Source organism: Lathyrus oleraceus, chromosome 6, assembly GCF_024323335.1.
Source record: "Lathyrus oleraceus cultivar Zhongwan6 chromosome 6, CAAS_Psat_ZW6_1.0, whole genome shotgun sequence".
NCBI classification, from domain to species: domain Eukaryota; kingdom Viridiplantae; phylum Streptophyta; class Magnoliopsida; order Fabales; family Fabaceae; genus Lathyrus; species Lathyrus oleraceus.
Genome location: NC_066584.1, coordinates 338,781,418 through 338,802,983, shown reverse-complemented (window position 1 = coordinate 338,802,983; position 21,566 = coordinate 338,781,418). Strand labels below are relative to the sequence as shown.

Genomic DNA, 21,566 nt, shown 5'->3' with positions numbered 1-21,566 from the left:
ATGAACCTAGCTATAAGTACTTTTGAGTATAAAATAAGCAGCAATAAGTGGTTTTAGAATATAAATTTGGTGGCACATGAAGCTTTTTAGTTTTGCACAGGGTGGCAGTGCATTCGTGTTAGGATCTAAAGTTTGAACTTAGAATTATCGCTCATGAGTGGAGTAGAAAAAGATTGGATAGGTCCACAAAAATTTACACTTGAGATTTTTAAACTTTTATTAATAATTAAAAATCTCAAATATTAGACTAGTTAGTTAATACATCATCAAATAGCCATAAAAAAAGTAGCTTTTATAATTGATAGTGATTTTCCAATAGAATGATTGAGAATTTGAGATTAAAAAAGTTAGTTAGATAGTGTAGATTTTGAAAGTGACATTTTAAAACTGAGATACTACGAACTTTATGAGTAAAATGAGATTACAAAAAGGCTAAACTGAATTTCATTGAGACAATGAAGGGAGAACTGAAGTTTATGGATTTTTGTATATAACAACCAAGCTCAAGAGACATAAAGGACATTCTATGAGCTGGATCATGTGACCCATAATTTCAACATTTGACCTATAACCCTAGAATATATGCCTTTTTGCTTTTTATTTTTCAACATTATGGAGCTTCACATACCCACCTAATTTATTTTTATTAATAATAATAAACCTTTTAAACCCTTTTCTCTTTAAAATATTATCTTATCCACATCTAAATAGAATTACTTTTTTTTGTTAATATTTTTTCTCTTTTATTCACATTAAAAAAATTACTTTATTTATTTTATGTCTTAATTCTCCGGTCACATAAAAAATGAATTTTGATAAAGTTTAAATTTGATAAGTGAAAAGTAAATAAGATATATCAGCTGAATTTCTCTCAAGTCAATTTAATTGAAATTCATTAATTATTTTAAATATATTAAAAAATTAATTTTAAATTAATTAATTTGAATTATTTTTTAAAGTTTTAAATAATTAATTTTGGCCTAAAAGTTATATTTAAATTCAAAAAATATAAATATAAATTTTAAATTAAAATAAAATTTTAAAATAAATTCAATTCCACTAAAAAATGAATTGAAGAGAAAAATCTAATATAAAAAATAGATTTTGATTTAAAAACTACCAATTTTAATCAATTTTACTTTATAGCAACAAAACATGTTACTCCTACAAAGTCAAATTTGAATGCTCAAAGTTTGAAACAAAGCAAAAAAATCAACCACTTTTAATGAAGATTTCAGGGGTATTTATGGTTTTTCTCATTTGCAAGAAAATATAGGATCCTTTTTCATCTGACAATGTTGTGTTATGTCTGTTGCATAACCAGCAACAAATTTCAATCTCAGTATATCATTTACACAAAACTATTTTCCCACTTAACTATCAAAAAACACTTTCACACAAAAATTGATTAATATCTCCACAATGACAAACCAAGTTATCAAGAGTATTATTCCTATGACAAAATTAAAATGAAATGATTAACGAACCCACGTGAAGAAACATGTATAATTAAACTTTACACTTCACAAACAGTACTATATGAATTTAAATAGATATATAAATGAGACACAGACACTAGATCACATTCACATGCTATGTATAAAGCAGAAAAAAGTGTTACCAGTTTATACAAGTAAAATCTCACTTTCAATTTGACCCAAAAACTTTACTGAAACCTTCTAATTTAGGAATAGTGATAACAATTAACAAAATTACAAATACATAAATCCACACCAGCATAATTATTCAACCAAGACAGTGGGGTATATATGTTTTTGTTCATTCATTTTGATTCAAATCATTGATGGAATTAGCATCCTTTAATCATCATTAGTTGTTAATTATCAATTTATCAACAACAACAACCTTAAAATCAATCGTAAGCATTACTTTTTGTGAGCACAGAAACCAAGGAAAAGAAGAGTAGAAAAAGTGTGAAACAAAACATGTTAAATAGAATGGAAGACAAATACCAAAGAACAGAACCAAACAGTGTAAGACATTAAAAAACTTGTTGGTTTTTTATGATCAAAATTCAAAGCTTCTTTCAAAAGTTTTCATTTTGGGTTATATGTTCATCAACATCTCCTCATTCTTGTTTGAAAAATTGAAACTTTTCACACTTTCTCCATAATGGTAAACCAAACACATTCAATTCATTACATCATTCTCTGTCTGTTTTTTTTTTCTGTTTTGTTTTGTTGAACTTGAAACATGTTTATACAGGGAGACAAAGAGGTAAAAGAAGAACTCAAACCTATCATTCAATGGAAGAAACAGAAAGGTGGATTCAGAGCTTCCATGTTCATCTTCGGTAAGAAAGCAAGCAAAACTTTTTGAAGCAAATTAACACTTTTTGGTGATGGTTTTTCATGTATAACCATTTTTTTCTTCATTGTTGATGATGCAGTTTTGTCAGCATTGGACAACATGGGTTTTGTTGCAAACATGGTGAGCTTAGTTCTGTACTTTTATGGAGTGATGCATTTTGATCTTTCAAGCTCTGCAAACACTCTCACAAATTTCATGGGCTCAACTTTCTTGCTATCTCTTGTGGGTGGTTTCATCTCAGATACTTACTTCAACAGATTAACCACATGTTTGCTTTTTGGATCACTCGAAGTTATTGTAAGTATTATATCTCAAAAACTCCAAATTCCAAATCCCAATGCCATGTTCCAATCATATAAAATAAAAGAAACAACTGGGTCAGTCATTTCGTCGAACATGTACTGTGCATGTTTTGATTTTCAGAACTTGAATTGTGCAGGCTTTGGTGATGATAACAGTTCAAGCTGCATTGAAGAATTTACACCCAGAAGCATGTGGTGAATCAAGCTGCGTGAAAGGAGGTGTGGCTGTGATGTTTTACACATCATTGTGTTTATATGCTTTGGGTATGGGTGGAGTAAGAGGCTCCATGACTGCATTTGGTGCTGATCAATTTGATGAAAAGGAACCTAATGAAGCAAAATCACTTGCAACTTTTTTCAATTGGCTTTTACTTAGTTCAACTTTAGGTTCAGTTGTTGGTGTTACTGGTGTTGTTTGGGTTAGCACACAAAAAGCTTGGCATTGGGGATTCTTCATCATAACACTTTCTTCTTCCATTGGTTTTGTTACACTTGCTCTTGGTAAACCGTTTTACCGTATCAAAGTTCCCGGCGAAAGTCCAATTTTGAGGATTATTCAGGTCAGTAGTTATTATCCATATCGACGTGTCAGTGTCAGTGTCAATGTCGTGTTTCCGATGTCAAATAGTTAACGAGTGTTAATTCTTAACAAATTCATTTATTGATGAACCATTATTGTTTGGTGCAGGTTATTGTTGTGGCTTTTAAGAACAGAAAGCTACCCCTGCCAGAGACTAATGAACAACTTTATGAAGTGTATAAAGATGTTACTTTAGAGAAGATTTCACACACAAATCAAATCAGGTTATTTTCTAAATCTTCATGTGGTTAATTGACATTTTTGTGTTGATAATGTTGATGTGCAAAATGACAATGAACAATTACACTGTCAAGAACATTATTATTAAGATTCTTTTTCTACAAGTACTAACTATTAAGTAATGCCAAGAATTTGGGCCTACTTATCACTCACTTCTACACGTTCGGTGTTGCAGAGATACAGAGAATGATCATGGAAAATATGTCCTCTCTTATGCTTTTTAAGTTAACACCAAAATATAAGAAAAAGTGATAATCATAAATTTTCTGACACAAACTCACAGAAAAATTATTTCACTCTTTTCTTTTCTTTTTTTCTTTGTGGTTTTTGGCTCAGTACCTTTACCTTGTAGATATAGATAGATTGGAAAGTGAAAAGCAATTTCCTTTTCAATCGTCTAGTACCAATGTTTTTGGTTTTTCATCTTTGTTTCCCTATTTTTAACTTACTTCCTGTTGAATTGCCTGTGAAATCGGTAAAAATCGCACCGATGATTTTGTTGAAACTTTAAAGTGTAGCTTTTGCCGAACTCGCAATAGAGTGTACTATGATTCAATCCAAACATGTACTATTTACTACATGTACATGTTTGGAATCATGATCAGTTTGGTGGAATTATGATTAACCATAGCATCAACAAAATCACAGTGTTACCGCAATTTTGTAAGGTTTACCGCAATTATGATTAACCATTTGCACTTAAACATGTGTTTGGAACAATGTTTCAATTGTATTTCTTGCGAGGCTCAGAAAACGTGAAAACATAGAAGCTCCAATTCGGAGCATTAGGCCAAACGTACGTTTTTTTACCTCTTCGTCGCAGAAACAAACAGGCCATAAGAGTTATTTATTTATTTTGAGAGGTGGAGTTGCTAAGATGAAATTATGGAACCAACTTCACATGCACAATAATTGATTATCATTTATTGTTTATGGTTGAGAAAACATTCATTCTCAATTAATTCCCTTTACAGACATAAATAAATGCATGCATGTATATTCAAATGATGATTTTGGTTTGTTGAATTGAGTCAGGTTTCTAGATAAAGCAGCAATTCTTCAAGAAAACTCTGAACCTCAACAACCATGGAACGTTTGCACAGTGACACAAGTTGAAGAAGTAAAAATCCTAACAAGAATGTTACCTATATTAGCCAGTACAATTGTAATGAACACATGTTTAGCACAGCTTCAAACATTCTCAGTCCAACAAGGGAACATAATGAACCTTAAACTTGGTTCCTTCACAGTACCTGCTTCATCCATTCCTGTCATCCCGCTTATTTTCCTATGCACATTGATTCCAATTTACGAACTTTTCTTCGTACCATTTGCAAGAAAAATCACAAACCACCCTTCAGGTATTACACAGCTTCAGAGAGTTGGTGTTGGACTAGTTCTCTCTGCAATCTCAATGACAATAGCCGGAATCATAGAAGTTAAAAGAAGAGACCAAGGAAGAAAAGACCCTTCAAAACCAATAAGCTTATTTTGGTTATCTTTTCAGTATGCTATATTCGGTATCGCAGACATGTTCACACTCGTAGGACTATTGGAATTCTTCTACAGAGAAGCACCTTCAACCATGAAATCACTTTCAACTTCATTCACATTTTTGTCCATGTCGCTCGGTTACTTCCTGAGTACTATTTTCGTTAACATTATTAATTCCGTTACGAAAAGAATCACGCCGAGTAAACAAGGTTGGTTACATGGTTTTGATTTCAATCAAAACAATCTTAACCTGTTCTATTGGTTCTTAGCAATATTGAGCTGTCTTAATTTCTTTAACTTCCTATATTGGGCCTCTTGGTACAAGTACAAAACTGAAGATAGTAACAATTCAGAGATGAACTCAAAGGAATTAGGTGAAACGCCTCTGTTAATGGTTGGTGGTGGAAGAAAACATGATGGTAAGGCCAAAGAAAGTAGCCAAACGAGTGAAGCCAATACTGAGGGACCCTCTTCTTCTGATGAAACAGATGATGGAAAAGAGAAAGAATGGAAGCATAGATAAAATTGTTGAAGATATGATTTGATGTTAAGGAAATAGTAGTAGTAGGCTGTGTATGGTAAAGATTGAATGTGAAAATAGAAAGTGGTTGAAATTTCTATTATCTTATATGTGTGATTGTATAATTGATTTGTACTATTGTTGGTTCTGGCACCATCTCTGTGTCTGTTCAGAGTCAAAGGTTTTCTCTTCTTTCATTTTCTTCTTTTTCTTTAATCATAAATATTACTATATAAATATAAATTAGTGGCATACTTTAACAATTAACACCATCTTTATTTATATACATGTATTACACCATGTACAAATATTATTTCCTCCTAAAATACTAATACAACTTATAAATGGTAATAAAGTCTAAGTAGAAGTTTGCATAAAACTATTTACATGTGAATTAAGTTATCTATGGTAGAGGAGTAACTTTGCACTAATTGTTTTAAGAGAGAAAAGAGAAAGTGTATTTCTATTTGTCAACTTTTAATCCTTTACTAATATGAAATAAAAAATTTACAGGATAAGAATAAGAAAAGTTAAGGAAAGTTAAAATATTGATATATTGAAACATTAGTAAATCACTTATTGCTTAACCAATACAAAAGCCTGCACAAGCCACAAATATTCTAATGACTAACTAACAAGTGGAGAGAAAAACTTTAACAACTCCGACTTATTGTAACATAATTAGTTAGTAAAACTAAGACTAATAAACTGATTGAAAAATAACTAAACTATAGAATTTATAGTTTAATACCTTCTCTCAAACTAGAAAGAATATCTATCAATCCTATTTTATTGACCAAAGAGTATTTTAAAAATCAACAAACTTTTATATTCATGCTTATGGTTAGTGGATTAACGGATGAACTTGTGAAGGATGCTAGAAAGGTATTATGGGGGAAGAATCTTGAGAGTATGAGTCTCATTTTCAGAATTGAAAGGTCAAGTTTCATTCTTTCTAAGGATGATATCTATGGAACAAGGAATCCAATTGACAATTACCCAACCTTCACTAAGATTGATCCACTAGAGGTTCTTATGGCATATCTTGAAAGTTGTCTGAGGGATGGAATTGACCCAATGGTGGATCCCTTCAACCTACCTAAGACTTATCCTGATATTCATGGGAAGAGGGAGAAGGAATCCATAGGAGAAGGATTTTCTAGGCCTCAGAAGAAGAAGATGAAGGTTGTTGTCTTTCTGGATGAAGACGAGGTGCCTCCCAGTGAGCGTCAGAAAGCAGTGCTTCTGAAGTATACTTCTGGAGTTGTCCAGTCATCTTCAAGAGCTTCTGACATTGTGTCTGGTAAGCTTCCTACTGCTAGCACTCAATTTACTTTTAATTACATTATTTCTGAAAGGATCTTATCAATCCAACATCCTCCTTCATCTCAATCCATTATTTCTGAACCTATCCTACTTTCACCACCACCTCAATCACCCACTATAAATCCTACCACAAAAACTCCTTTAGTTTTTGAACCTTTGTCACAACAGATACCATCACCTCCATCTCCTTCACAGTTACAAATTTCACCCACTCCACCACCATGTATTTCTGCTCCCCAACCAACAAATCCAAAATATCACAACTCCCATAACATCTCCCTTAAGAGTTTCTGATGAACATCTGTTTGATGAAACTCCTGATGGTATGTTCAACTTTGAACCATAACCAATTTCACCTGACCATGAAGCAATGACTATCAATCATTCTTCAGCAAATTCGATTGCGAGTGGTTCTGCATGGGAAGCTTATAGAAGCTAGGTTGCTTCCAAGATCTCTAAGCTGAAAGATTTTGGGTATAAACTTGCTGAAAGAAAATTTCGTTATGGGTTCGTTCCCTTAATGGAAATCTGAAAGTTAAGAAACTCCCAACTAAGTCTTCCTGCTCCAGAGGTCAAGGAAACCAACTTATGAAGTTGTTGAAGAGGAAACTGCTCCAGAAACTGAAGTTGTTCAGCATGCTGTGACTGCTCCAGAAGCTGATGTTGTTTCTGAACCTCAAGACTTGTTATGGAAGCAACTGTTGCTCAGGTTGTCATTTCTGAGACTCATCAATTTGAAGCTTCTGCCTCTCAACCTATTCATGTTGCACTTCTGAAGATTATTGAGAGAATCAAGGTTGATAATGTGAGAGTCAATGAGCGTATGGACAAACAGGACCTCGTGTTTCAGTTGATTCTCTCAAGACTTCCTCCACCTTCTCATCCTCCTCAGAACCCCTAGTTGTTTTTAGTTTCTTAAAAACTTTTGTTTTATTGATTGTATCTTTCACTATCTTTTTGGCATTTTCAATGAAAATATGTTAGTTTCTCTTCATTTACTTTACTATTTTGTCTATGTCTTTTTGATTGATGACAAAGGGGGAGAAAACATAATGCACCTAAGGTGAATAATTAGCGTTTATTTTGATATCTAAATTCCTTAATTAAAAATCCAAACATTGATTAATGTTTTATGCTAACAATTACTTCAAAAAAGAGTTTGTTAAGTGTTTTGCAGGGTTATATCTCAAGAATCAGAATTGTTATAATAAAACATCTGAAGTTGTCATGAAGTATCAAGATATAAGTTCAGTATAATATGGAGATTCTGAATAGTCTGGAGATATAAGTTCAGTATAATCTGGAGCATCAGAATTATGTGATGAAATGGCATGTAACATCATAGATTCAATAGTTCAGTATAATCTGGAGATTCTGAATAATCTGACCATATCACATAACATAAGATCAAAGGTCCGACATGACCTAGAAAATCTGGGTAACCTGTCCATGCAACTCAGTACAGGATCAAAAGTCTAATATAATCTAAGAAATCTGGATAATATAGATTGTCCATGTAACTCAATATAGGATCAAAGGTCTGACGTATATAAAAGATAAATGGTATGAAGGGTCTTGGTTTCCTGCAGAAAAAACCCAATAGTCCCTCTTACAGGTGTGTACTACTCCTCAAAGGTGGTCTCTAAAAGGTCTCTCATAGTCATTGACTCAAATGAAGATACCCTGCCGTAGAGAATTCTCGCAGGACAAAAGTACTTCCAAGTGAATCTAGTCTGGGTGTGATTCTCGTGACAACCCAACACGTAAAACGTAGACCGACACGACTATCTACGAATCTATCATGTGTATATATTCAAGATCGAGTGTAAAGCTTCTCTCATATAGTATCATCCCATCCCAAAAGGTAATATGGCAGATAATATCCAGAATACAACAACATATGGATATTTAAAGTAATAAAGTAATGAAATAAATAACATAAATAAAGTGAGTAAAGCAACAAAGATAAACACCTAAACACGCAAAGAGAACAAACAAAACTGGGTTCGACTTGCTTAGGAAAGGTTCCCCAGCAGAGTCGCTAGCTGAAGCTACACGAATTATACCCAAGCGTATTGCATGCTCAAAAATATAATACATTTGTTATTGAACTTTATTTATTCCCGAAGGAAAGGGAAAACATCGATAAAACCCAGGTGAAAGAGAAAAAAGTAAGGAAGTTTGTTATGAAAGGGGAATGTATTAACACCCCTAACATCGATGGTACTCCATGGGAACCATTTTGAATGTTCTTTGCAAGAATAGGTGTTACTATCTGAAGATTATTCGCGAAAAGGGGAATGAGGGTAATAATTAATGTAAAAAAAAGGATATAAATAAATGTGTTTGCCAAGGATTTGGGCCCTCTTGCCTACGTATCCTCATTAGTGCAATGAGGAAATCAAAGGTCCGTAGTTCGTGGAACTAAGACGAATGCGTTAGTTGTTTTTAACGAACAACATTAACGTTCACGTTCTACTGTTAACTTGTTTGTATGCTCAAGCATGGGAGTCTTAAGCGCCTGTCTGTTAGCGGTAGAATGGATGAACTCTGATCGCACTCTAATAGTTAAACATTGTTTGCTCACACATGGAGCATTAAGCGTCGTTCACGGTAGAACGGAAGTAAAACGTCCTTTCTGAAAAGGTTTTAAACTGAAAATGAAGCCCAAAGACAAAACTGAGTTTGATGAGGTGAGTTTGTTTTTATTCTGAAAAGAGAGTCATGATTTAGATCATACTAAAGTCTATGAATGGAGATGAATATAGTGAGCAACTAGGTCATTCGTCCCGTACCCAAACATATTCAGAATGAGGATAGGAATTCTCCACTCTCATCCCTTCTCCATTGCTTAAGGCTCGTAGCGTACAATCCTAATTGTATTCTTAATTGTTTTTGAGTTTATTCACAAAATGGTTTTAGTTTTACTGAGAGAGAACAAAAAGGAAAGAGAAGAAACCCCCGGACGGTTGAAATCTGATCTTCAGTATGTATCCTATATATGTGTAGAAGGACTTATCAATTATTCAATTTAAATTACACTAAAGTCTATGAATAGAGGCGAATACGATGAGCAACTGGGTCATTCGTCCCGTACCCAAAGATATTTAAAATGAGGATATGAATTCTCCATTTTCACTCATTCTCTATTGCTTAAGGCTCATGACGTGCAATTTGCATCATAACTGATGACTGTTGAAATTGATCGTTGTTGTGCTTGAATAGTAGTCCAACCTGTCTTGTACTGATTTGAATTGTATGGAATATTGAGTCTTGATCTTTGAATCTTGAAGTATTGAAGTCTTGAGATCCAGTATCCAGTACAACTTAAGCACAAAGGACTTTTCCTATCAAGTGATCAATGGTCTTTTGATCACTTAAATAGGCTTAGGGGATTAAGCACAATCAAAGGATTTAATTTATCAAAGTGAACTTTGGTCATCTGAATCAATCGGGGGGAAAACAGTTAGAAATGGATGCAAAACAACCTAAAGGGTTAATAAATAAATAAATAAATAAATGAATTAACATCTAAAATCTAAAATCAATAAAATTTCTAATTCTAACATGGATTCTAATCAGCATCAAGATTAACAATTAAACAAAATTAAAATGAATAAAAAACCCTAATTATGGATTAAGAGAGAATTAAGAAAAAGGTTAATAAACATTCAATGGGCCAAGGGGTGTGAACAAACTGCTTGGGCCAAAGGCCCAAGTCTCCAAACCCGGATCCCACCATGAACTAACGGATCCAGCCAAAGACTCGAAGAACTATTTCGTCTCCCTCAACATGAAACGCGACATGATGAAATGGCCGCAAATCACCACTTGCCAGAGCTCGATTTCTTCGTCTTCAAAACATGCGCTCAAGAACTTCATTCAAACTCACACGAAGAAACGAGACTGAAGGACCAAATCACGCGCGAAGTAGAAGCAGTTGAAGAATGAATAACATACCGGATTTGACGTAAACTCCAGGTGGTTCATCTTGGATATTTGTTCTTCCGTTCTTCTTCGCTTCTTCTATTTACATTTCTTGCTTCGATTTCCTTTTTTTGTTTGGATTCTGTTTTTGTCGTTCTTGTGAATTGTGCTGTTGTTGTGAGTTGTATGAAGGTTGCGGATGAGTGAGATTCGAATGTGGGTGTGTGGTTCTGCCGGGTTGAAGGTTGGTAATGGATTGAAGGTTTGTGTGTATTCTGAGTTGGATTTGTTGAAGATTGGATTATGCGTTTCTGTTAGAAGTGGATTCAAGGTTTTAGAAGTGAAGAGTGAGTGTTATGCAGGATGTTGGTTGAATGTGAAATCGAAGTTTTGTGAGGGTGATGAGTTGAGGGGTTATGGAGAGTTGAGAAATATGATTTGTTGAAGGTTGTTAAGTTAGGAAGCTCTTGAGAGCTGTTGACAGTTGGAAATTCTGTTGAGTTCAAGGTTCTGTTATATGGTGGATCCAGTTATCAGTTCAGGGACTTATCAGTTAAGGGAGTGGTTTTTGGAAGTTGGAAGTTGGTTAGCGTTCTATTATGATTTTGATTTAAAGGTTGAATATGTCGAGTTTGTTATTCAATTCGGATTTAGTTTGGTATTTCAGTGAGTTATGTTTGCTGGTTCAGTTTTGTGAAGTGTTGCATTGTTGTTTTTCTCATGTCTGTATTGCTGCTTGTTGAATGGTCTTCTTTTGCAGCTCATGTAGGGTCAATGCAGCTTGGTGGACTTGGTCATGGCTTTATAGCTTTTGACTTTGGTGGTGCATTCTGCAGATGGCATATCCATTTCAATTCTGACTTTGTTTATTTCATGCCTTGCCTTGGTCCATGGTTGGGTAGACTTGGTTCTAGCAGCTTGTAGCATGGTTATGGAGTGCATGTCTTGATCATGGATTTACTTTTAGTTCATGGCCATGGTTCTCATTTGTGCATTTCATTTATTCTAACTCCATTCATCATGCCACAATTTATAGAGTTCATGTTCTGATTTGGCTCATGTTTTGCCTCTTGCTTATGTAGGTAATTTGAACAATGCAACATGACACAAAGATTGGATCATGTACAAAAGACAAGAATCCAAAGGTCAAGGATAAAATAATAAAGATTAGGCATGGAATTAGGATTAGGGTTATAGAAATTGGGATCTTAGGAAATTTGGGTTGATTTTGGTCAAAGTTGACCAAAAGGTCAATTGTTGACCAAAGTCAACATTTGGTCAACATTTCCACCTTTTTGTAATTCCTCATGTAACAAACACTTTTATACTTTGTAATGGAAATTGATATTTATGAATGAAGTAAGATTGGATATTGAATTGAATGACATTGGTTTTGCATGTATTGATGAATTTGAACATGAACATTGAATCTTGTACGAATTTGATATTGTAATGAATGAATTTTAAAGAAACCAAATTGACATATGTATGAAATAAATAAATTTGATCAATTGAATCATAAGCATATGATAATGCATAAACCAAATGGACTAAAATACATAGATCATCCAAGAATAAATGCTCTTATGAATCACAATGGACCAAAGACAAGCACTGGACTAAAAGATCAATGCAAACATGAATCAGTGACCAAAGACCTAGGAATTTGACAGTACCATGGGCTTAGCATCCAAGATAAAGATCCAATGAAATGAACATGAGAGAATGGACCATGACAAATCTTGAATGAACCATTAAACATGAACCAAAGGGCATGAGTGAATTATAAGTAAGCCAAAACCACATCAATGGGAATGATGAATGGTACAAAGCATAGGTGAACTTAGGATAACATGGGTCAATGTACAATGAAGTTGTATGAACCAATGAGCATATGGACAAACCTAGATGTAACGTGAAGTATGGCTTAAGCATAGATACAATGAACCACACAATAATGGCATGACCATGGCAAAAGATGAACTTGAAGTACAATGACTAGATAAAATAGCAAAGCATAGGCTAGGCACTTGAAATGGCCTAATGGACTAGGTCTAAGCAAGATATGAACTTGGATTAAGCACGGGGAAATGATCAGATGAAATGCCATGGGTGAATGGAAGTAGATGAAAGTGGTGGGGCTAAGAACTTATAATCAATGGCCATGAACACAATGAATGGAATTAAAACCAAGGAAATAACATGAATGGCTAAAAACAAAAGGCCATGTGATGAATCTTAACCAAACCAATGCATCATACACAGTGGATGATGGGGAATCAAATGAAATTAGGGTTAGGTGGCTACACAATGGATGCTAGACATAATTAGGGTTTATGGAGCCATCATCACGTGAGGATCTGAAATGAGGGTTTTGCCTCATCAAGAAGTCACAGTTGAATCTTCCCTGTCAAGCATAATGCACAAGCTTCAAGAGACACCTCCAATTAGGGTTTGATAGTTTGAGCTATCTCTAGCTGCAGAGAAACCCTAGTTTCCACTAGGTGCAAGCACAAAGTTTTAAATCCAAGATACATATCCTCTTGTATTAGACCGTGGATATGTAGATGAAATGAATGATATGAAGATATGCATATGATTAGGATTAATGACCTAGATGAACCTTGTGAAAGGTATGGTGAATTTTGGGGTATGACAGGTTGGAAAGATGTTGGTTGAGCCTTCAAATAGAAAAGCTAATGTTCAGGCGAAAATGAGTTAAATATATGACCTTACCAATGATACTTTTGTATTAAGTTGGATCAGGGAGAGGAATGACAATATCAGATTATAAATTGCGATTAAGATCCATGAGCATGGAGGAAAATTTGGCTGCAAGTTAGCATGTGTCTTCTAAAAGGTCAAGATATACTTGCATTGATAAAGAGAAATACCATGGGTAGATCTTGCAACTTCAATACTAAAGAATATTTGAGATTTTCTAGATCTTTGATTCGAATGGTGACATCCAAAACACTCCTCATGTGATTAATTACAGGCATATTATTTCTTGCAAGAAACAAGTCGCCAACACATACTAAAAATGTAGTAAATATGAAGTCAATTTTCTTAGTGAATAAGGAATAGTCTAACTACTGTAAACAAAAAAAGAATAATCTGATTTGGATTACGTAAAGACTAATTCAATAAAAATTTGAGTGAAATTATGACTCAATTGTCTAATATCTTGGTTGAGACCATAAATTAACCTATTTAGCTTGCGTGCAAGGTTTTGGTTAGAGACTTCACATGTAAAAAAAAAAGTGTTAACCTCAAATTGGTTAAAAACCACTTTTGAAAAGAAACCACTTTTGAAAAGAAGCTATAGAAATAAGAAGTCTTATAGTGGTCATTTAATAACATGGCTAAAAGTCATTTAATAATTGTTATTCAAAAAGATAAAGAGTAGTAAATGAAAATTATAACAATATCTCCCCAAAGAAACATGTTACAATGAAAATATCATAGTAGACCCGAGCATGGTAAAAATGGACTTGGTTGTGCCTCAAATTTCTTCTTCCCAGATCTGCCAGGCTATATTAAAGTCATCACGACAGTAATACTATTGCTTTCAGTTTTTTCAGCGTAGAAGTTGGAATTTGGTGGTGGGGTTTCGATTTTGTGTTTGAAACTGTGGATCGCTTCACTTTACAGGACAATTTAATTTCAAATTTTTACCACACACACGTGTACCGTAAATCGCTGTAATATTTACACATTTTTTTACCACACAAAGTTTTACACCATATTTATTAACTCATATATTTGATCTGAATTGAATTAAATATATCAATTTTCTTTTATCAATATTCAATTATATTTGAAATCAAAGAGAGTATGAACCAGTGTATTTCCGTTTATTTTTTAAAATTTTTTATATAATTTTTATTACATATATCATTTAAAAATATAAATATTGCACAGTAAAAAAGAGCAAAGTAAAATTGTGACGTTAAATTTGTCTTTGCAATTGCAATGACAAATGATAGAGACATTTCATAGGTGTTCATAGCGTAAGAAGGTAACTTAGAAACTTTAAAATTGAAGAAAAAATTACAGTGGTTGTAAAATGAAAATGTGCAATGTAAAAAATCATTACAAGATCTTTAATTTGCAATCCGGACAGATTGTAACAATTTATCTTTTTAAGATATAGTAATAATTATGAAATCTTTGAACATTTATATTTTTAATTAACATCAACAATCTTCGTCTTAATTTAATATCTCAAAACAAGTAATACTCTAACATAATAGTAAACATCACCTGAAACTAAATTAGAAGAGAGAGAATTGTTACATCATCAAAATATTAACACATTATGAATATGAATCGTATATCTTATTAATCCAACGTTTCATTCATTTATAGGTGATATAAGACTTAACCATTCATAATAATCACTCTCATGAGTATAAGTTTTCGCTTCTTATAACAAAATCCAATATAGGTTTTAGTTCCCGATTTTTCACTAAGTCAAACCATAACTCTGATACTAATTGTTGAGAAAATCCAACATAAAAAAAATAAATAACACAATCACATTACAAATATATAATATGACAACTCTAAAATATGAAGAAAAAGACTACGGTCGTTGTCAAATGACTGCCAAAAGATAACAATATGTGAAGTGTAACAACACACGAACTATCATAAATCATTGTCATGATCCCCAATACACTCACATTCTCTATAATAAATATTAACAACATATCACAATACTTTAACATAAGAGTATAAGAGAAAATAAAATATTAAATATATATTTAAAGCTTTTTGACCGACAGGTCTTATAACAAAATACTATAATGTGAGATTTCTTTAAAATGTATATTTTTTAACCAACATTAATAGTAGGTGTTTTCATACACGGCTTAAAAGAAAGGCCGTCTAAGATTTTGACATCTTTTGTTTTATGAAAGTGATATAGGAAATTGAAATCAAAGTATTGAGAAGTATATAAAGTAAGAGAATATGAAAAATATCAATTATCAAGTTTAAGATTTTCTTTAATTTTCTTAAGAATTTCAGAATTTAGACATCGTTTTCGGAAACATTTAATTTTAAGAATATATGATTTTTTCCATTATAATTTTAAACAAATCATGCAATTTTTCTTCTATTTTTCTTTCTAGGGTTTATTATCCAAAGATTTTGAAAATAAGACTTCGGAGGACTATGTATATGTTTTAATATGTATTTAGTATTAAAAAAATGATGATATTATATGATAATATATCATATTATCTTTTATATTTTTAAAGTATCAAATACATATTAAAATATAGATATAATCCTTTAAAATACCGCCTTCCAAAACTCTTTAAAATTAACTTGCAAACAAACTCTTAAAATATTACTTCGATTGAGAAAGTTTTACAATCTTTGTAGATTTTGATTTTTCATGGATCTTTTTTCATATGGTGATACCATATTTTTTCCATGTGGAATTAGAGTATGTGGAAATATAGAGTTCATTGTCGAGAAAGACATTGAAATGATGAAAGATATTTCTCAATGATCATTTCATAAGGGATAATGTTTTTTGTTTTCTCTGATTCAACATCAACAACTATAGCAACAACCATGTGATGCATCGTTTATGAGGAAGATTGACATTAATCCCATTATAAAGATGGTATAAAAGTTGATATTTTATAGGTAATACTAAAATAGAACTAAGTTGCAAATAAAGAAAATTTTTTTTTTTTCATTGACTAAAATCTAATACATCGACATTATACTTAAATAATTGGGTTTCTAAATTTAAATGAGCCTGAACACACTTTTGAAAAATAACATTAAATAGAATAATAAGATAGAGTTAATGGTTACATATTGAGTCTTTTTAAAATGATTTTTTTTTAATACACTTTATATATTACTTAGACATCATTTGAAGAATTTTTTTTTTTACAAATTTTGGAGATGCATCTACCGATACACTCAATACACATATAACTTAGGCCATTATGAAGGACGCCCTATTAGTTAGTTTTTTAACCCGGAGATGCATCTCCATAACCTATCCGTAGATGCTTCTCCGAAATATATATGCAACAGAATCAGAAGCAGAAACCACAAACTTGTATTTTGACAAAATATAATTACCACTCATAACATAAAATAAGCATTACATAGGTGATTTCAACATAAAATGAAACATTATATTTTAATATCCATGTGGACACTTCAACATCTTCACAATATCTTCGACCAATATTGAAATCGTTGCTTCCAACTCGAGCATAACTTTTGTTTCGAAACGGAAAAATGTACTCACATAGCCCTTACATCTGCATCCGTCTTGAGCTCAAAGTTGTTGAACTCAATATTTCCTTCGTTGTCAATCGGCGGTGAATGGTATTCGAGTTTGACAATTTTTAGATTGTCTCCTAAGTTAGGAGATTATGCACTTTGTATTTCAGATCTACAAAAGAGTTGTACTCATTGAGCTTAAACTTTCATCCGAGTGTCGCGTTGGAGAATGAGACATTTGTAACATATCATATGATGTTTATTTGTGACATTTGAGAGATTTTCTGTTTGTGTGCAATAAACAAACAAACAAGAGCCCATTATTTTATAGTAGTTGTGGACAAATGTGGACCTAAAACATTCTATCACGTGTATTAGTGTTGGTTTTAGAGATATATCTCTGGTACGACACTCTATTATCTTGTTTTAGAAATACATCTTCCGAACCTATCCTGAACCAGGCATAACGAACCAGGCAGAAAACATAACCCAATCGATAACTTTGTTTGAAAAATGAACAATTTTTTTGGCATAGATCAAACATGTATTAAAATATTTAGAAATTATATATATATATATATATATATATATATATATATATATATATATATATATATATATATATAGATATATATATAGATATATATATATATATATATATATATATATATATATATATATATATATATTACACTTCATTAATATTAAGACACAGTTACATACATTTATTGGTCTGACTAAACAGAAAACTAAAAAGAATCAAAAGATCTGCCGTCGGCTAAATATATAATTATGAGTGGTACCCCCATTGACTTTTGTGCATTTGATTCTCTTTCAATGTTGCTCAATTTCTTGAACTCTTGCATACTTTCCACAAATTGGTCCGACCAAGTTTTGACTTTTATTATTGAATGAGATGCCCAATCCAGTGATGTAAGTGGTATAGGGAATCCCGGTTTCGAGTAAACTTGAACAAAGTGTCATGATTTTGAAAACCACTCAATACACATAATACGATCATTTGGATTTTGAGGTGGGGCGGTGCGCAGTAAGAAAAAGGTTTCCTAAAAATCGTATCATGTAAGATCAATACACACTCTATCTTACGCACTTGCTATGAGGTGAACCATTTTAGGGAAGCACATCCATTTTGCCTCCGATGTCAGTCCACTAATACAAGGAACAAGAGACTCATAAATCACATCAAAATTTTCTTTCTTTCCGTAAAGACACGTGTATGATTCTTTATGAATCCTTAACTCGTGGATAAGTTGATGAAAGACAAGTGTATGAATATCTTCTCTTTTACCGAGTAAAGCCGAAACAACTCAATAAACACAATTATTGTCACTCTCAACATTGACGATCTGCTCGATGTATTTATGCATAAAATGGAATCTTTGGTAGAGGCTGCAAAGAAGGTGGTTTGCTAATGCGAGCTCCTTTGAAAATACTTTTTTTGAGATTTTGGAGTTGGTGAGCCTGAAAAAACTTTGCCAACATGTTAAAAATACGAAGGAAACTGCACCATTGAACTGTCACTCGGTGTAGGCTTGAGCTTCTTTTGAGCACCTTTTTACCGATTGAGATGGTGGTTGTAAGTATATTTTTTTGGTTGAACCAAATTCAATGTATTGTCTGCAACACATTCCTTCTCTTCCTACATGAGGCATATAACATTAAATATCCATTTCTTGTTTTCCAACATATACCACGTAACTTAAAGGGAGACTCAAAATATGACCGAAAAATTAGCCGAAAAATAAATCGAGCACACCAGGTTAAACTACGCGAAACGTAGATTAATATAACTGATGTTTGCAAACTTGATTTTGAAATTCTTCGCCTGCTGTTTTGACACATATTTGACAATTGATTTAAACGGTTTGCCTGTAGATCTGAAAATTTATTTCACCTGATATTCTAGGCATTATGCGGTATGGAATGCATGTTGTGCTATGTAGAGATACAACAACTATGATGAATGAATTGAATCGGTGATTCAGGATCAAAATTGGGACATGACAATTATTTCATTGATAAAAATTCTCCTTGGAAGATGACAAAAGATCAAATTCTGAATGAACCAAATCCATCGTTACTAGATTATATTAAACTCCCATATCCCATCATTAAGAAGAAACCGATACAAGAGGATGATGCATGAATGTTTGAGAGATTTAAAGATATGTTGAAACAACTTTAGGTGAGTCTTTCTTTTCATGAAATTTTAGAATTAATTCCCAAGTTTTATAAGTTTATGCAAGTATTGCTTAAAGGTGGAAAGCAGAAGTTGACTCAAGAACAGGTCAACATGGTTGAAAAAGAGGAGGTGGGAGAACCGTTAGACGTTCCACCAAAGACGAACAATCCAAAAGAGTTCAATATTATTTGCACCATTGGGGGTGGGGGTGAAAATTCCCCATGCTTTATGTGACTTATGATCGAGCATCAATGTCATGTCCCTGAGTAAATTTAAGGAATTGGAGATATGTGAGATTGTACCGAGCAACATGACACTAACTTTAGCCGACTCATATGTGACTCGTCCGCTTGGTGTTGTACAATATGTTCTAGTTCATGTCGATGGTTTGACCTTCACTGCATACTTTAAGGTAATCGACATGAAAAATGATTCGAAAGGATTGATGATCCTTGGGGGTGAAAATTCCCCATGCTTTATGTGACTTATGATCGAGCATCAAGGTCATGTCCCTGAGTAAATTTAAGGAATTGGATATATGTGAGATTGTACCGAGCAACATGACACTAACTTTAGCCGACTCATATGTGACTTGTCCTCTTAGTGTTGTACAAGATGTTCTAGTTCATATAGATGGTTTGACCTTTACTGCATACTTTAAGGTAATCGACATGAAAAATGATTAGGAAGGATTGATGATTCTTGGGGGTGAAAATTCTCCATGCTTTATGTGACTTATGATCGAGCATTAAGGTCATGTCCCTGAGTAAATTTAAGGAATTGGAGATATATGAGATTGTACCGAGCAACATGACACTAACTTTAACCGACTCATATGTGACTTGTGTGCTTGGTGTTGTACAAAATGTTCTAGTTCATGTCAATGGTTTGACCTTCACTGCATACTTTAAGGTAATCGACATGAAAAATGATTCGGAAGGATTGATGATTCTTGGGCGTCCTGGTAACCGGGAAGGAAAAAATATATATGGAGACCAGTGAGTTAATTTTGAAATTTAATAAGGAGAAAATGGTGTTTCATGCATATCAATGGACAAGACATGTGGAGGATCTTGAGACATGATATCAATTGAAAGAGAAAGGTAGTGAAATGCTCAAGAAGATGAAAATTGAGTTTTTACCAGCGTGAGGGTATCTCTTGCGCCTGATGTGTTTTGAGCAATGAGCGTCAAGCTATTAACATAAAAGAAACGTTGGATGGAAGATAATCCATCAATTTTTAATCAGTCTTTATTTTACATAATTTATTTTATTTCTATTCAATACCATCATAAATAGAAATGAGATACGCAAGAATAACCCTGTCATGACGATCCATATTGTTCTTAATAAATTTGTTTGTAGCTGCGTATGTTTTTTTTCATATTGCAAGTTCTAACTTTAGCATCGAGCAAATGATCCAAAATAGACTTGATCATCAAATTAGCAACTAGCCACTTGAAGGCGAAGGAAGAGAAAAAAATCGACGAACTTGCACTCAACCTACAAATACCTTATATGGTAAGGTTTTGAGCCAAATATTTTCATTGTTCATTTTTATTTCTTTATGCGTGTATCCATGCATTATTTTTTATCTGGTTTGATTTATTTCTGATTAAGTTATCAAGTTTGATCAACACACACTAGGACAATTTTTTTGTTTATAACTTTGAGCCTTTTTAAACCACCATGCATCCTTTGCTAAACACTTTGAGCCTAAGCCTTTCTTTCGGTGACGTAGCCTTAAATTCTTAGTCATATTACTTGAAAGATCTTTTCTTTCCACCCTCTCTTTGGAGTTAGGTAGAAATATTGTTCTTAGAGTTTATGAAAAAAAATTAAGTTTGGGTTTACTCATGGAAGTGAGCAACATTTTAAGTTTGAGGTTGTGGTACTAGAGAATATGATCCAAAATATAAAAAAATTGTTGTGAAAAAGAAGTGGAAAAAGTCACTTCTTTAAAAAAAAAGAATGTGTGAGTAAAGAAAAAGAATGTCATTGTACGAAGGATCACAAATCTCTAGTACTAACAAAAATGTATTATGAGTGAAGGAGAACTAAGAGCCTAACTTAAAAGGTTTAACCCGACTTTCCTAAATATATCCTACCCTAACATAAGCCATGTTACAACTTAGAAATCCCTCTAATGCGTGCGTTGTGATCTCTTTGATGAACTTTTAAAAAACATAATCAAGCTAAGTTTAATTATTTTTTCATGTTGATTGAGTTATCACCCCATCCATTGGGTGAGTTATAGTAAGCTGAGAGACATGTTGAATACTCTTCAATATTGAGGAGATTTTATAAATTCTTCGGATAGAAGTTGGAAGCTAGAACATGGTCAGGTAAAAGAAAATTTTAATTTGGTGATGTTCGATTGTT

General features: G+C 32.9%; 1 protein-coding gene and 1 long non-coding RNA gene across 3 annotated transcripts; both read left to right on the top strand.

Moving 5' to 3' along the window:
• The first annotated feature begins 1,784 nt into the window (after nucleotides 1–1,784).
• LOC127092533 (protein NRT1/ PTR FAMILY 4.5) lies at nucleotides 1,785–5,664 on the top strand. Of its 2 annotated transcripts, none has more exons than XM_051031433.1 (6): nucleotides 1,785–1,994; nucleotides 2,227–2,314; nucleotides 2,411–2,628; nucleotides 2,771–3,193; nucleotides 3,322–3,437; nucleotides 4,489–5,664. In XM_051031433.1, the coding sequence occupies exons 1-6, from the start codon at nucleotides 1,947–1,949 to the stop codon at nucleotides 5,468–5,470; spliced, it is 1,875 nt and encodes a 624-aa protein (XP_050887390.1). In that variant the 5' UTR covers nucleotides 1,785–1,946; the 3' UTR covers nucleotides 5,471–5,664. The 2 variants fall into 2 exon arrangements, with proteins under 2 accessions (XP_050887390.1, XP_050887391.1); XM_051031434.1 differs by having other exon boundaries at nucleotides 1,786–2,136.
• A 4,840-nt stretch (nucleotides 5,665–10,504) lies between these two features.
• On the top strand, nucleotides 10,505–12,102 carry LOC127096878 (uncharacterized). Its single transcript, XR_007792848.1, has 2 exons — nucleotides 10,505–10,774; nucleotides 11,481–12,102. It is a non-coding gene; the product is annotated as an uncharacterized LOC127096878 (long non-coding RNA).
• Nucleotides 12,103–21,566: the final 9,464 nt, after the last annotated feature.

Bases quoted from the DNA above. Each gene is read 5' to 3' on its own strand.
- LOC127092533 (XM_051031433.1), top strand. From the start codon at position 1,947: ATGTTAAATAGAATGGAAGACAAATACCAAAGAACAGAACCAAACAGT. The intron at 2,315-2,410 runs GTAAGAAAGCAA...TTGATGATGCAG, and splicing joins AGCTTCCATGTTCATCTTCG to TTTTGTCAGCATTGGACAAC. The intron at 2,629-2,770 runs GTAAGTATTATA...TGAATTGTGCAG, and splicing joins TTGGATCACTCGAAGTTATT to GCTTTGGTGATGATAACAGT.